The sequence below is a fragment of the Macaca mulatta genome, chromosome 1 (genome assembly GCF_049350105.2).
Source record: "Macaca mulatta isolate MMU2019108-1 chromosome 1, T2T-MMU8v2.0, whole genome shotgun sequence".
NCBI classification, from domain to species: Eukaryota; Metazoa; Chordata; class Mammalia; order Primates; family Cercopithecidae; genus Macaca; species Macaca mulatta.
The window spans coordinates 238700682-238717475 of NC_133406.1; the positions used below are offsets into that span (position 1 = coordinate 238700682).

A 16794-nucleotide genomic window follows, 5' to 3' on the forward strand; every position below is an offset into this window, starting at 1 on the left:
ATAGACATGCACACAGAGAGAATGTCCTATGAAGATTGGAATTTTGCTGCCACAAGCCACAGAACTAACAGAAGCTACAAGACAGGCCTGAAACAGGCCCTTGCCTCGTGCCTTCAGGGGGAGCATGGCCCTGCCAGCAACTCGGTTTTAGACGATGGCTTCTAGAACCGTGAGATAACTTCTGCTGTCGAAGCCACCTAGGTTGTGGTACTCTGTTATGGCGACCCCAGGAAGCTAAGACAACGGGTGGGATTTTCTGTAGGGTGTGCTCCTGGGAGCGGAATCGCAGAGCTAGAGGGTGCCGTAGGCAGTCTGAGCTCCTCTTTCCCCAAAAACCCCACGTCCTGATCCTCCGAACCCGTGAGCATGTGAGGGGACACGGCACGCCCTTGACTAGGACTGTGAAGTGCCTGTTGAAGTCTTTTGCCCATTTTGGTGTGGGGCTGTCTGTCTTCTTCACTCATTCATGGATATTCCTTACGTGGTCTTGACAGTAAACCTCTGGGTTATGTGCTGTGATTGTCTTCTACTTTGTAGGTTTTCTTTAACTTTCCCTAGGATGTCATCTGAACAAAAGATTTGGTTTTGTTTGTTTGTTTGTTTGAGATAGAGTCTTGCTCTGTCGCCTGAGCTGGAGTGCAGTGGCACAATCTTGGCTCACTGTAACCTCCGCCTCCCAGGTTCAAGGGAGTCTCTTACCTCAGCCTCCCGAGTAGCTGGGGTTACAGCTGCACACCACCACGCCCGACTAATTTTTGTAATTTTTGTAGAGATGAGGTTTTGCCGTGTTGGCCAGGTGGTCTTGAACTCCTGACCTCAAGTGACCCACCTACCTCGGCCTCCCAAAGTGCTGGGATTACAGGTGTGAGCCACTGCGCCTGGCCTGAATGAAAGTTGTTTTTTGTGTTTTTTTTTTTGGTTTTTTTTTTTGTTTTTTTTTGAGATGGAGTTTCGCTCTGTCGCCCAGGCTACAGTGCAGTGACTGGATCGCAGCTCACTGCAAGCTCCGCCTCCCAGGTTTACGCCATTCTCCTGCCTCAGCCTCCCGAGTAGCTGGGACTACAGGCGCCCGCCACCTCGCCCGGCTAGTTTTTCGTATTTTCAGTAGAGACGGGGTTTCACCGTGTTAGCCAGGATGGTCTCGATCTCCTGACCTCGTGATCCGCCCGTCTCGGCCTCCCAAAGTGCTGGGATTACAGGCTTGAGCCACCGCGCCCGGCCTGTTTTTTTTTTTTTTTTTGAGACGGAGTCTTGCTCTGTCGCCCAGGCTGGAGTACAGTGGCCGGATCTCAGCTCACTGCAAGCTCCGCCTCCCGCATTCATGCCATTCTCCTGCCTCAGCCTCCTGAGTAGCTGGGACTACAGGCGCTGCCACTTCGCCCGGCTAGTTTTTTTTTTTTTTTTTGTATTTTTTAGTGGAGACGGGGTTTCACCATGTTAGCCAGGATGGTCTCGATCTCCTGACCTCGTGATCCGCCCGTCTCGGCCTCCCAAAGTGCTGGGATTACAGGCGTGAGCCACTGCGCCCAGCCCTGAATGAAAGTTTTTAATTGAAATGTGGGCAACTCTACCAACTTTTCCTTTTGTGCCTGATGTTTTTAGTGTCTTATTTAAGAAATTCTGAGGTAACAAGGCTCCATTCCTACCCCCCATTGACTCCTCGCTAACACACACACCGTAGCAGAAATTTGATTTTTCCCAAACGAGTCTCTAATCCACGTGGGACCGATCTTCAGGTGGGTGCGGACAAGGACGTCCATTCCGTGGCCACTGCTCAGCAACCCTGCTTCCATCCTGCATAGCGCTAGTACTTGAGGGCCGATTTCTGGCCTCTCTGATCTGTTCCTTTGGTCTGTTTGTCTTGGTCAAAGCACTCAACTGTCTTAATTTTACAGCTTTAGAATCAATCTTGATATCTGGTGGGGCACCCCTTCCCCCTTCAAAACTATGGTTCCATTGTTCTTCCATATACATTTTACAGTTCACCAGATGAGTATCTCTCTGGCATGCAGACACACACACACACATTTCTGTTGGGATTTGGATGGGGGTTTTAGGGAATCTGCAGAGCACTTTGGAAAGGACTGACTTCCTGACAACATTGGGTTTCTAGTGCTTGAACATGCAGCTGTTTATTTATTTATTTATTTTTATTTATTTTTTTTGAGATGGAGTCTTGCTATGTCACCCAGGGTGGAGTGCAGTGGCGCGATCTCGGCTCACTGCAAGCTCCGCCTCCCGGGTTCAAGCGATCCTCCTGCCTCAGCCTCCCAAGTAGCTGGGACTACAGGCGCCCGCCACCACACCCGGCTCATTTTGTTTTTGTATTTTTAGTAGAGACGGGGTTTCACCGTGTTGGCCAGGATGGTCTTGATCTCCTGACCTCGTGATCCACCCAACTCGGCCTCCGAAAGTGCTGGGATTACAGGCGTGAGCCATCACGCCCGGCCTATTTATACTTTCTTTTAGAAAAAACTTTTATTATGGAAAATTGCAAAGTCAAAAAAGCCCCAGGTGTCAGCCTCACAGCGTTCCTCTCCCAGTACCCCTCCCTACTTGTAGTTCTGGACCAGTGTGTTTCAAAGAAAATCCCAGGCGTGATATCATTTCTCCTGGAAAAACCTTTGTAGATGCCTCTGACAGATAGAAACTTGTTTTTAGCATAACCACAAAATCATCAACCCCAATACAATTAATAAGTTCTTGGTTTTTTGTTTTTTGTTTTTTGTTTTGAGACGCTCTGTCACCCAGGCTGGAGTGCAATGGCGTGATCTCGGGTCACTGCAACCTCTGCCTCCCAGATTCAAGCGATTCTCCTGCCTCAGCCTCCCAAGTAGCCGGGATTACAGCCACGCACCACCACACCCGGCTACTTTTTGCATTTTTAGTAGAGACGGGGTTTCACCATGTTGGCCAGGATGGTCTCGAACTCCTGACCTCAAGTGATCTGCCCGCCTCGGCCTCCCAAAGTGCTGGGATTACAGGTGTGAGCCACCACACCCGGCCCACATTAATAATTTCTTAATGGAAATAATGCCAGTTTGTGCTCATTTTCAGGAATTGTCTCAAAAATGTCTTTCACAGCTAGTTTGCTTGAATGGAGATTCGAACAAGATCCCCAGGTTGCATGTGGCCAACTTGTCTCTCAAGGCTCTTTTGACTTAAAGACCCCCCCCTTCCTTATCTTCCCCCAGGCCATTTATTTGTTGAAGAAACGGGGTCATTTGTTCCATTTATTTTTATGTCCGTCTCCTTTAATGTTGCCCGAGGAGGCTCCTCATTTTCTCTGTGGAGGTCTGTGTGTCTTTTGTTGTATTTATTCTTGAGTACTTCATGGTTTTTTATGTAATTGTAAATGGTAGCTTTTCTAAATCTTATTTTCTCATTATTTCTTCTGATAAATAGAAATATACTTGGTTTTTATTATTGAAGTTGTACCTAGCAACATTACTAAGTTGTTTTAATTAAATAACTTATCTGTATATTTGTTTGGATTTTCTATGTATACAGTCATTTTATCTGAAATAATGACCATTTTTCCCTTCCATTCCTTATGCCTTTTATTTCTTTCTTTCTTTCTTTCTTTTTTTTTTTTTTTTTTTTTTTGAGGCAAAGTCTTGCTCTGTTGCCCAGGCTGGAGTGTAGTGGCATGGTCTTGGCTCACTGCAACCTCCATCTCCTGAGTTTCAGTTTCAGCAATTCTCCTGCTTCAGCCTGCTGAATAGCTGGGATTACAGATGTGCCCCACCACACCCGGCTAATTTTTGTATTTTTAGTAGAGCCGGGGTTTCACCATGTTGGTCAGGCTGGTCTCGAACTCCGGACCTCAAGTGATCCACCCGCCTTGGCCTCCAAAAGTGCTGGGATTACAGGCGTGAGCCACCGTACCCGGCCGATATTTCAGGAGCCCTTCTTTCTGTTATTGCCAGTCCACTTAGACACCCACATGAGATCACACGCTTAATTTGATTTTTTTCTCTATTTTTTCATATGTTTAAAGTAGCACCCATAATGAATAATTTGATCAATGAATAATCTGATCAATCAACATTAAATGCAGATTTGAAGCTGCTGAGTCTTCCTGGTGAATTGAACATGCGATTATAATGTGTCCCCACTGCTGTTCCTGCTTTTTGCCTAAGTTTTTTGTCTGTTTCTAGACAACTCCAGTAACTTCCTATTTATGGTACTTGCATTTCTTTCTGACTTTTAAAATGCAATGCTTCTTAAGCTTGTGTTTTAGATGTCTGTTTCTCTCTTTTTTTTTTTTTATTTTTTTTATTTTTTGAGACGAAGTCTTGCTCTGTGCCCCAGGCTGGAGTGCAGTGGCACAATCTCGGCTCACTGCAAGCTCCGCCTCCTGGGTTCACGCCATTCTCCTGCCCCAGCCTCCCGAGTAGCTGGGACTACAGGCGCCCGCCACCTCGCCCGGCTAATTTTTTGTATTTTTAGTAGAGACGGGGTTTCACCGTGTTAGCCAGGATGGTCTCGATCTCCTGACCTCGTGATCCTCCTGCATCGGCCTCCCAAAGTGCTGGGACTACAGGAGTGAGCCACTACGCCCGGCCTGGATGTCTCTTTTAAATTGTAGAGAGTTTGGCCAGGTGCAGTAGTTCGCACCTGTAGTCCCAGCACTTTGGCAGGCTGAGGTGGGCGGATCATCCGAGGTCAGGAGTTTGAAACCAGCCTGGCCAACATGATGAAACTCCGTCTCTACCAAAAATATAAAAATTAGCTGAGCGTGGTGGCCCGTGCCGGTAATCCCAGCTGCCCAGGAGGCTGAGGCACAAGAATTGCTTGAACCCAGGAGGCGGAGGTTGCAGTGAGCCAAGATTGCACCTCTGACCTCCAGCCTGGGTGACAGAATGAGACTCTGCCTCAAAAAACAAAAACAAAAACAAAAAAAGTTAGTTTGATTTGTTTTTGTGGTTCTTGGTTTTGTTGTTGTTGTTGTTGTTTAGTTTGTTTGTTTGTTTGTTTGAGACGAAGTCTCACTCTATCCCCGAGGCTGGAGTGCAGTGGCGCGATCTCGGCTCGCTGCAAGCTCTGCCTCCTGGGTTCATACCATTCTCCTGCCTTAGCCTCCTGAGTAGCTGGGACTACAGACACCCGCTACCACGCCCGGCTAATTTTTTGTATTTTTAGTAGAGATGAGGTTTTACCATGTTAGCCAGGATGGTCTCGATCTCCTGACCTCGTGATCCGCCCGCTTCAGCCTCCCAAAGTGCTGGGATTACAGGCATGAGCCACTGTGCCCAGCCTGTTCTTGGTTTTTAATGCAATTTGATAATATACTTCCCTTTAGCTTGGTTATTTAATCTATATTTTTACCTTTACTTAGGTTTTAACCTGAAAGTTTCTTATTTTGTTCGTTCTTCAACTTTTTTTTTTTTTTTTTTTTGAGACTGAGTCTCATTCTGTTGCCCAGGCTGGAGTGCAGTGGCATGATTTCAGCTCACTGCAACCTCTACCTCCCGGGTTCAAATGATTCTCCTGCCTCAGCCTCCTAAGTAGCTGGGATTACAGGGACACGCCATCACGCCTGGCTAATTTTTGTATTTTCAGTAGAGATGGGGTTTCACTATGTTGGCCAGGCTGGTCTCAAACCTTAAGTGATCCACCCACCTCGGCTTCCCAAAGTGCTAGGATTATAGGTGTGAGCCAGCTCACCTGGTTTGTTCTTCAACATTTTTACGAGAATTAAAGTACAGTCCTATCCAGCATTTCTGATGGTTTTCAGTGTGATGACGGCACACTGGCCAGCCATGTTACCGCGGTGGAACTTCCGCGCTTTCCTGGGTCTCTCGGTTCCCGATCCCACTGCTCCCACCGGAGGAGCACCCGGAGCTACCCGTTCCTGAGCCTTTCACAGCTGTGTGGCAACGTGGGGTTTGTTCTCAGCTTCCCCTGCAGAGGGTCAGCCAGCGCCTCTGTCTGCAGGGACAGCCACCCTCATCCCTCCACCTCCCGCTTCTCTTTGCTCCTGTTTCTCCCACTGGCCCTTGCCCTGGTAGATTGATGTACTGAAAACAGTACATCTACCCCCTGTTGTTAGTGAGGACTCAGGAGAGATCAGAGGTGACTGCCTGTTGGAAGTGCTGTCTTTAACGGATGCTCAGTGTATGTGGTTTCGTGTGATCATCTGAAATGGAACTGTGTGTGCGCAAGGACACCTTCTATAAGACTGTCACCCACTGGGTGTCCAGCAAAACGAGGTCACGGAGGCCACAGGGAATTCACGAGCACCGAGCTGAATAGGTTTGGCCATTTTCTAAATATCTTCTGAAAACCCTGCCATTCAAAGACTAGCAAGTTAATCAGTTCCTTCAAGGGGAAAAATATTGTTGGAATTTTACAAGATGCCTTAAAATTCTGCCTCTCAGGACTTTAAAATGCAATTATTTCTTTGTAAGTTTAAAAAATTGCTGGCATTGATATATTAATAATTCATCCAAGAAACATTGCTAGGCACTGAAATATTTTTAGTGAATTATTCTGAAGCAATTGCTAAGTTAAGCAATGAAAAACAGCCCTCTACAATTTTACAGTTTTAGCATCTCATACATAATGTCAACATTTATGTACATTTCACCTGGAATTACTCATTTCAATGTGAAATAGTAATGCTAATTCCCAATGTAAAATGTCTGTCTCTATGATAGATATGTTGACTTGTAAGCCTTTTTTTTTTTTTTTTTTTTAACAACTTTAGAGTCAGGATCTTGCTCTGTCACCCAGGCTGGGCTGCAGAGGCACAATCACGGCTCACTGCAGCCTTGACCTCCTGGGCTCAAGTGATCCTCCCAACGCAGCGTACTGAATAGGTAGAACCACAGATACGCACCACCACGCCTGGCTACATTTTTTTACTCTTTTTTTTTTTTGAGATGGAGTCTCTCTCTGTCGCCCAGGCTGCTAAGATGCAGTGATGTGATCTCAGCTCACTGCAAGCTCCGCCTCCTGGGTTCACACCATTCTCCTGCCTCAACCTCCCCAGTAGCTGGAACCACAGGCGCCCGCCACCACACCGGGCTAATTTTTTGTATTTTTAATAGAGATGGGGTTTCACCATGTTAGCTAGGATGGTCTCAATCTCCTGACCTTGTGATCCACCCACCTTGGCCTTCCGAAGTGCTGGGATTACAGGTGTGAGCCGCCGCCCCTGGGCACTTTTTTTTTTTCTAGAGATGTAGGTCTTACTGTGTTGCCCAGGCTGGTCTCAAACTCCTGGCTTCAAGAGAGCCTCCCAGCGCAGGCTCCCATGTTGCTGGGATTACAGGCATGAGCCACTGTGCCCCGCTGATTTGTAAGCATTTGACATTAGCTCTTTTGTATATTAATCATAGTACATGCATGATGTGATTAATAGGTGTTAAAACCAATCACATATTTAAGGTATAATAGAAAATAGACACTGTCTGGGCGCAATGGCTCACGCCTCTAATTCCAACACTTGAGAAGGCCAAGGCAGGTGGATCACTTGATCCCAAAAGTTTGAGACCAGCCTGGGCAACACGGCGAAACCCTGTCTCTACAGAAAATACAAAAATCAGCTGGGTGTGGTGGTGCGTGCCTGTAGTCCCAGCTCCTTGGGAGGTTGAAGCAGGAGGATCGGTTGAGCCCAGGAGTTCGAGGCTGCAGTGAGGTGTGATCGCACTACTGCACTCCAGCCTGGGCAACAGAGTCAAACCCTGTCTCAAAAAAATAAAATAAAGTTAGACATTAAATTTGATTCTCACCAGAAAAAATAAGTAGTTTGTGATTTTTTTTTTTTTTTTTTTTTTTGAGACGGAGTCTCGCTCTATTGCCCAGGCTGGAGTGCAGTGGCCGGATCTCAGCTCACTGCAAGCTCCGCCTCCCGGGTTCACGCCATTCTCCTGCCTCAGCCTCCCGAGTAGCTGGGACTACAGGCGCTCGCCACCTCGCCCGGCTAGTTTTTTGTATTTTTTTAGTAGAGACGGGGTTTCACCGTGTTAGCCAGGATGGTCTCGATCTCCTGACCTCGTGATCCGCCCATCTCGGCCTCCCAAAGTGCTGGGATTACCTGCCTCAGCCTCCCAGGTAGCTGGGACTACAGGTGCCCGCCACCATACCTGGCTAGTTTTTGTATTTTTAGTAGATACGGGGTTTTACCATGTTGGCCAGGCTGGTCTCAAACTCCTGACCTCAAGTGATCCACCCACCTCAGCCTCCCAAAGTGCTGGGATTATAGACAGGCGCCACTGCGCCCGGCCTGTTTCTTAAGTGAAATTATTTAGTTCCAACATATGGACACAGAAGATTCGGTACCAAGAGTTCCACACGAGCAAGCTCCTAACATCCCCAAAGTGATAACCAAAGTGTAATGATAATTTTGAAATTATTTAAGAATTGGTTTCGGTGCCAGATGTAGTGGCTCAAGCTTGTAATCTCAGCACTTTGGGATTGAGGTGGGCAAATTGTGGCTGAGACCAGGAGTTCAAGACTAGCCTGGGCAACAAAGAGAGACCCCCCCCCAATCTCTACTACGAATTTAAAAATTACCTGGGCATGGTGGTATATGCATGTAGTCTTAGCTACTTGTGAAGCTGAGGCAGGAAGATTGCTCGAGGCCAGAAGTTTGAGGCTGCAGTGAACTATGATTGAGTCGCTGCACTACAGCCTGGGCAACAGAGTGAGACCCTGTCACAAAAGAAACAAGAAACTGCCCAACAGTATTCCCCAGTACCCCTTTACACTCCCACCAGCAACACGGGTGATGCCAGCCCCTCCACAGCCTTGCCAGTGCTTACTGTTGGCGTTTTGATCTCAGGCATTCTTTTTTTTTTTTTTTTTTTTTTTTTTTTTGAGACGGAGTCTTGCTCTGTCGCCCAGGCTGGAGTGCAGTGGCGCGATCTTCTCGGCTCACTGCAAGTTCTGCCTCCCAGGTTCACGCCATTCTCCTGCCTCAGCCTCTCGAGTAGCTGGGACCCCAGGCGCCCACCACCACGCCTGGCTAATTTTTTCTATTTTTTAGTAGAGATGGGGTTTCACCGTGTTAGCCAGGATGGTCTCAATCTCCTGACCTTGTGATCCGCCCGCCTCGGCCTCCCGAAGTGCTGGGATTACAGGCGTGAGCCACCGTGCCCGGCCGATCTCAGGCATTCTAATCAGTATGTAGTAGTATCTCGTTATGGCTTGATTCATATTTCCCTAAAGATGCTGATGTCACACGGAGTTTCACATGCATATTGGCCATTTGTATATCTCTTTTCTTATGGCTATTCCAAATCTTTTGACTTTTTTTTTTTTTTTTCCTTGAGACAGATTCTCGCTCTTGTCCCCAGGCTGGAGTGCAGTGGCGCGATCTCAGCTCACTGCAACCTCTGCCTCCTGGGTTCAAGCCATTCTCCTGCCTCAGCCTCCCGAGTAGCTGGGATTATAGGCACCTGCCACCACACCAGGCTAATTTTGTATTTAATTATTTTAATTTTGTATTTGCTGGTGGGAGTGTAAAGGGATACTATGGAATACTGTTGGGCAGTTTCTTTTTTCTTTTGTGACGGGGTCTTACACTGTTGCCCAGGCTGGAGTGCAGTGGTGCAATCACAGCTCACCGTGGCCTCAGCATGTTGGCCGGGCTGGTCTGGAACTCCTGACCTCAGGTGATCCACCTGCCTCGGCCTCCCGAAGTGCTGGGATTACAGGCATGAGCCACCACGCCTGGCCTCTTTTGACCTTTTAAACTGGAGTTTGGACTTTATGTGGTTGATAGGAGCTCTTCGTGTGTTCCAGATGTAAGACCTGCGTCAGAAATGTGTGTGCTGCAAATATTTTTTCCTAATCTGTGGTTTATTTTCTTAATGTCTTCTTTAAGAGAAAGTGTTAACTCATCGTTTTTTTAATCTACGGTTTTATTGATCTATATTTTGTGGTCATCTTTTGTAGCTGATTTCTACCTCCCAGCATGGAGGACGACGGCAGCCTGCTCTCCGAGGATGGGCTTTTGGACGATGCCCCCCTTTTGGAAGACGGTAATAAAGCTTCTGTCACAGTAGCACAAGTTTCACCAACAAGAAAGACAAACGATACGCTTCGTAGTCACCCTTTAATTCCGTTTATTTGTGGGAAAGGGTATCTTTTACACTCACATTTTTCTCTCAAAGAGGGAGCTTATATTATTGTCTTTATTTGAAAGAAAGATAAATTGTGGCTGAGATGTTGAAGGCAGCAGACCGTAGTTTTCTAGTTTCCAACATCAGTATTGAGAAATCTGATGCCATTTTTATCCCAGTCCTTTGAATGTGACCTATTTTTGTTTTCTTTTCCTGGAAGCTTTTTTTAAAAAATCTCTGATGATCTGAAATTTTTCTGAGACGTGCGTTGATTTGGTTCTAGTTCTGGGCACAAGCAGGCCATCGCAATCTGGAAATGCATTTCCTTCCCACTCCCACCCCACTCCCCACCTCGTTTTGGGTTCTGTAGTGTGCTGAGTCAGCTGCCCGTCCCCTGGCGCTGGGTGGCCTTCTCCCCCCCGCCCCTCACCACCGTCTCCTTCTCCTGCCCCGCTTGCAACTGTGGCTTTCTGCCTTTTCCGTCATTTTGACTGAGATTTAATGAAGGGAAGAAAAGCTGTGTTCCATTTGCCGTGTTTTGCCGGAAGTCCACTGTAATCTTCCGAGATAGTGACCTTCAGCCTCTTTTGTTTGCGAACCGCTTTACGTTCTTAAAAATTATTGAAGAGCCAGAGAGCATTTGTTTATGTTGCCTGTATCTTTCAATACTTACTGTATCAAAAATTAAAGCCAAAACCATTTTAATACTTAGCCACTTAAAATAGCAATAACAAACCTATGGTGGTAACGTAAGAGTCCGGTTTAACAGAAGACAGCTGGCGTCTCAGAGCTGTCTGTTGTGACGTCACCTGTCACACGCGGCCTCTGGAAAACGCCACTGTCCTCTCATGCGAAGACAGTGAGGAGACAAATGTCGTGCGAGTGTGATCATGAAGACAGTTTTCACCTCGCAGGCCCTGAAAGACACACAGGGACTCTCAGGGTTCCCTGGATTTTGCTTTGAGAACCATCAAGTTAGAGCTTGTCAAGATTTATCCTAAAACTGGCCGGGTGTGGTGGCCCACACCTGTCATCCCAGCACTTGGGGAGGCCGAGGCAGGTGGATCACTTGAGGTCAGGAGTTCAAGACCAGACTGGCCATGACGGGGAAAGCCTCCTCTACTAAAAATATAAAAGTTAGCCGGGTGTGGTGGGACACTCCTGTAGCCTCAGCTACTCGGGAGGCTGAGGTGGGAGGATCCCGTGAACCTGGGAGGCGAAGGCTTCGGAGAGCCAAGATCGCACCACCGCACTCCAGCCTGGGCAACAGAGACTCCGTGTCAGGTTCACGACTACGCCGAACGTCATGTTGAGGTCCAAAGGGAGTGGGTAGATGAGCGGAGGGAACCCTCGGGGGGCCGTAGGCAGGTGAAAAAGGATTTTATTCAGCAGCAGCTCTCACCAGTGGCTTTCTCTCACACTGTCCGCCCTGTCCTGGCTGCTTAGTCCGGTGGCTCCCACACACACAGCTGCACGGCCGGCTCTCCCTTGACTTCAGGGTCAGCAACTTAACTCTTTCTCTGGGCACGAGCCAAGCGGTGCTGAGCCCGGGCTCCCCTACATCGGTCTGCAAAATGGACGTCCCTGACTCTCTCTCTCGGGGCGCCAGTGCCGCAATCCCACTGCGTCACCCAGGCTGTTTACCTCCGCCTGTGCCTTCTTGGCTGGTTCCTTACACTCTGTCCCAAAAAAAGAACAAGATTTATCCTAAAACTTCAGACACAAATGTTTGATCTACTTTTTTTTTTTTTTTTTTTAACCTCTTGCCTTGATTTCTAGAAAGAGATGAATTAGAGGATCCGGAGTTTGACATCGGATGTCCTCTGCAGGAAGCTGAGGATGACATGGACCCAGGACACAGGAGGTAACTCAGAGGGTGGGGGGTGAAGGGAACAGGGCGGCTGCCTCCTCCCTCCCACAGGCTGTAGCTCCCGCAGCTCCCTCCTGAAGCAGATCTGTCAGGCACCTACCCCGGCAGGCCACACGGAGGAATGAGTCCTGAGCCTGAGGCCAGGGTGGTGGTAGCTGGTGTCCTTTTCATCCTAAGCTCAGTGAAAGAACTAGATACTGATGCTGATAAATTGAAGAAGAAAACAGCTGAGGACAAAATGCAGGCATTTCACCTGCGACAGAACCTGAGCACCCTGGATAAGATGCGTGAGGAGCAGGAGCTTTTCATTGAGAAGATGAGGTGAGCCGGGGCTGAGGCCACTGCACCTCCACCTCTTGCCGCGCCCCGGGCCGTGACGCGGGTGCAGCAGGGGTGGTCCTGTGCCTGTCATCACCCTGAGGGCCTGCAAGGGAGGGTCCCACAGGGTCTCCATGGAGGAGCAGTTCTGCAAGCCCCACTCAGGAGCTGGTGCCCAGCGCTCCCAGCCCCCTTCCCACAGAAAAGGCTGTAAAAAGCGGCCCCGCCGCCCCCAACGCCAACCAGAGCTGCCAACTGTCAACCTTTCACCGTAGCTTCTTTCTCTGTGTTCGTGTGTGTGTGTATTTTATATCTATGGGTTTTTTTGCTAAATTATTTTAAAGCAAATTACAGACGTGATACTTCACTCCTAAATATTTCAGTGTCTCCTAAAAAATAAAAGCATTCAGCTGAGAGTGGTGGCACACGCCTGTGGTCCCAGTTACTTGGGAGGCTGAGGCCAGAGGATCGCTTGAACCCAGGAGGTCAAGGCTGCAGCAAGCCTGGGCGACAGAGCAAGACCCTGTCTCTAAAAATAAAAAAACTAAAAGATAAATGTTCTTCTGCATAACTTGGGCACCTGACTTGGGTACTTCGCTCAGGGAAACTACGGTTTCCCTCCTCGGCTCCTGCAGCACCTGTGTGTCTTCCAAGTGACCTTCATGGCCGGCGCGGTGGCTCAGCCTGGAATCCCAGCACTTTGGGAGGCCGAGGCAGGTGGATCACCTGAGGTCAGGAGTTTGAGACCAGCCTGGCCAACATGGTGAAACCCCATCTCTACTAAAAATACAAAAATTAGACGGGCGTGGTGGCGCATGCCTGTAATCCCAGCTACTTGGGATGCTGAGACAAGAGAATCACTTGAACCTGGGAGGCAGAGGTTGCAGTGAGCCGAGATCCCGCCACTGCACTCCAGCCCGGGTGACAAGCAAGGCTCTGTCTCGGGGGGAAAAAAAAAAGTGACCTCCAGAGCTCATGCTCTGGGCTTTGCTCCACTGTATGTACCTGAGGCCAGAGTCTCCCCCAGGAGCTACCGTGTGAACTGGATTCTGACCCAGTCCATGCCCTGCTGGTGATCTGGGCCTGCCTGGCCCACACTCTGGAAGATGGTGGAGGAGCTCCAGCTCGTCCCCTCCTGTGGCCCCAGACCTCCCACCACATGCCCTTCACAGGCAGGAGCACGCTTGTTTAGGGACTCAGGTTCCCTCCCACTCCTGCACTGTCCTCGGCCCCAAGAGCATGTCACCTTCGGGTGGGAGCCACACAGTTGCCCCTGGGCAGAGTTTTCCAAAAATGGACGACAGGACCCTGCTTGTGTGGCTGGAAGGTGTTAGAGAGACCCCTGACCTGGGCGAGGGGGCCTCTGGGGGTCTGACTGCCTCACCTGGCCCCACTGCCACTTTGGAGGCTGGAGTTTCAGGGAACCATCATCTGACCCTTGCTTCCCTGTTCCAGAGGGGAGCTGCGCGCCTGTCGGCAGAGGCGGGACCTGATCGGCAAGCAGCAGGAGGCTGTGGCAGCCGAGATCGCCACAGAGGCAGAGGCGGGCAACATGTAGGTGGCCCTCGATAGAGGGCAGGGAATTGGGCATGAGGTCAGAGCAGAGGCTCATTCGTTCACCCACAGTGGGGCGTGAAGCACCTGCTGCGTTCAGGCCAGTGAGAAGCCCCAGTGTGAGGCCACAACACACACACAGAAGCACGTGAGGTCGGCAAAGCTGGGGCCTGGAGGGCGCCAGGGTTGGATCTCTGGGAGGCAGGACTGCGTGGATCAGCAGTTGGGGGAAGGCCCCTCGGGCCACTCTTGCCTGGGGCAGCAGGGCAGAGCAGCTGAGGGCGGGGTGAGAGGTGAGAGGCCCACATGGGTCCCACACTGCCAGGTGGGAGGGCCCGTGGACGCTGGAAACGCCAACACTCACCGACAGGCACTCCCAGAGCTGGCTCCACGGCTGCCGCTCCAGCCTCGCCTCACCCTCCGGGGACCGGGTGCCTGCAGGGCCTGCCGAGGTCAGCCCAGCCCTGGGAAGGCCCCAGCAGGTGCCCGTCCTGGAGGCGCTGGTGCAGCCATGGGGAGCAGAGGGCCAGCAGCCAGGGGCAAGGGAACCAGCAGGTCCTCCCGGCCCTGGAGGGTGAGGGGCTTCTGGTCACTGTGGGCTGGGGGGGCCTGAGGGTCAAGGAGCAGACGGGGCTGCCCAGGTCTCTGCGGGGTTTTGACCTGCCTCATTCCTGGACCGTGGCACCCAGGATCTAGGGGTGACCGCTGTACCTGGCCAGCTGCTCAAAGCCCACCCCTTGCATCCACACGGCCGGGACCTCCGGCCAGCATCACGCTGTGCCGCTCTCGTGGGCAACCGCCCACTGCCAGGGAAGTGGTCTCCAGGAGTGCGGCTGGGCTGGTGCTGGATGTGCACTGTGTGGATGATGCCCAGGAGGGGAGCAGGAGGGAGGGAGGGGACTCAGGGCGCCCCAACGCCAGGGCCTGGGGCTTGTCACGTGTGCTGGGTCCTTCCCAGGCCAGAGGCCTGGACGTCTGCTGCCCCCAGGAGCTTCATGCAGGGGCGACTGAGGGTCCAGGGCAGGCTCCCCAAGCCCTCACTCCTCCTGGGGCTGTGCCATGTGGGCACTGCCTGCCCAGCAGAAAGTGGGCACGTGGAGAGCCTGCCACTAGCCCCACACTCCACCAGCTAGGTAGCCCAGCACCAAGATTTCCCTCCTGAGGGAGAGGAGGCCAGGGGGTGCCAGGTGAACCTGGGTGGCCCCTGGGTGACTGAGGCCTGACACACGCCCGGCCTGTGCCTTCGCCCCTGCAGGGCCACTGTGGGCCGTCTCCAGGCCGTGTCCAGACGCCTGTTTATGGAGCTGGAGAATGAGAGAGACCTGCAGTCGAGGACTGAGGCCGTGCTGAAGGAGAGCGAGTGAGTCAGTGTGGACTGGCAGCGGGGCCTTCCCACCTGGGGGCGGAGAGCAAGATCCGGGGGGTCGCACCTGACCGGGAAACTGCCGGGAAGTGGAAAGGGGACTCGGCGAATGCAGTGCCGTGGTTGGAAGGATCAGTCTTCACATCGCCTTTTTCCGTTTCTCTGGGTTTGTTTATGTTCCTAGGAACTCCAATATCAGGTTATTTTTCCTCTTTCCTCGTTTCTCATGCTTTGCGCTTCCACAGAACAGCGAGCTGGGTTTTCAGAACCCAGGAGAGAGACGCTGCCTCGTCCTAAACGCTTTCCTGTGGGGCTGGGTTGGATGCGTCGAGTTGCCTCTGGCGAGTTTGGCAAGAAGGGGTTTGGGAAGGTGCACGAATTGCTCAGAGCGACTGAGGGGACCCTGAGCTGGCCTCAAGTAGGACTCCCGAACCACATGGCCCCCAGCCCCGGGAGCTGCAGCCAGGTCCATGGCGTCCACAGCACTGACCCTGCACGTGCCCAGGATGACCTAAGCTTTCCAGCCTGGGCAGGGCAGGGGGCACAGAGAGGGCTGAGCGCAGGCCTCAGGCCACCCCGCCCACAGGAGTGCTCATGCCACCGGCCCTTGTGCAACCTAACATCTCGGCCCCACCCCAGTGAAGACACCACTGGGCTCTGACCCAGTCTCTGACCCACACTCGCTGTGATGTAGTTTCTTTTTTTTTTTTTCTTTTTATTTTTTTGAGACGGAGTCTCGTTCTGTCGCCCAGGCTGGAGTGCAGTGGCCGGATCTCAGCTCCCTGCAAGCTCCGCCTCCCGGGTTTGCGCCATTCTCCTGCCTCAGCCTCCCGAGTAGCTGGGACTACAGGCGCCGCCACCTCGCCCGGCTAGTTTTTTGTATTTTTTAGTAGAGACGGGGTTTCACTGTGTTAGCCAGGATGGTCTCGATCTCCTGACCTCGTGATCTGCCCACCTCGGCCTCCCAAAGTGCTGGGATTACAGGCTTGAGCCACCGCGCCCGGCCGCTGTGATGCAGTTTTTGACCCAGCCTCTGACCCGTGCTCGCTGTGATGTAGCCACGACCCAAGCTGGTGTCCAGTGCCCTGCGCCGTGGCCCCACCTGTGAGGGCAGCAGGAGGGGTGCAGGGGAGGACACTGAACCCTGCAGCTGAGCGTGGAGGAGAGCACTGTCCGTGGTGGCTGTCCTTTGACGATGGCTGTGTCGTGCCCCTCTCACTGCTCAGCAGCACCTGTGCCAGGGCGGGGGGCTTCACAGGGCTACTGAACCCCAGAAGGCCTCACTTTACTAGGTTGCTGTGATTGTCCACTTCTTTAAAAAAAAGAAAGAAAAAAGTTTTTGGTCTGGGCACAGTTAGTGGTTCATGCCTATAATCCCAACACTTTGGGAGGCCAAGGCAGGTCGATCACCTGAGGTCAGGAGTTCAAGACCAGCCTGGGCAACATGGCAAAACCCTGTCTCTACTAAAAATACAAACATTAACTGGGCTTGGTGGTGGGCGCCTGTAATCACAGCTACTCGGGAGGATGAGGCAGGAGAATCGCTGGAGCCCAGAGGCAGAGGTTGCAGTGAGCCAAGATTGCGCCATCACACTCTAGCCTGGGCAACAGAGTGA

At 51.2% G+C, this 16794-nt stretch overlaps 2 protein-coding genes across 2 annotated transcripts in view; one reads left to right on the forward strand and one right to left on the reverse strand.

Annotated features, from left to right (window-relative positions):
- Positions 1-16794, reverse strand: part of GABRD (gamma-aminobutyric acid type A receptor subunit delta) — a 72638-nt gene that overhangs the window by 32691 nt on the left and 23153 nt on the right. The window lies entirely within an intron of this gene.
- CFAP74 (cilia and flagella associated protein 74) overlaps positions 1-16794 on the forward strand; it is a 78924-nt gene that overhangs the window by 4140 nt on the left and 57990 nt on the right. The window contains exons 2-6 of the mRNA XM_077978912.1: positions 9907-9992; positions 11853-11937; positions 12121-12264; positions 13717-13815; positions 15071-15175. Of these exons, the coding sequence (XP_077835038.1) occupies positions 9926-9992; positions 11853-11937; positions 12121-12264; positions 13717-13815; positions 15071-15175 (500 nt within the window). The 5' untranslated portion in view covers positions 9907-9925. The remainder of the gene's footprint in view (positions 1-9906; positions 9993-11852; positions 11938-12120; positions 12265-13716; positions 13816-15070; positions 15176-16794) is intronic.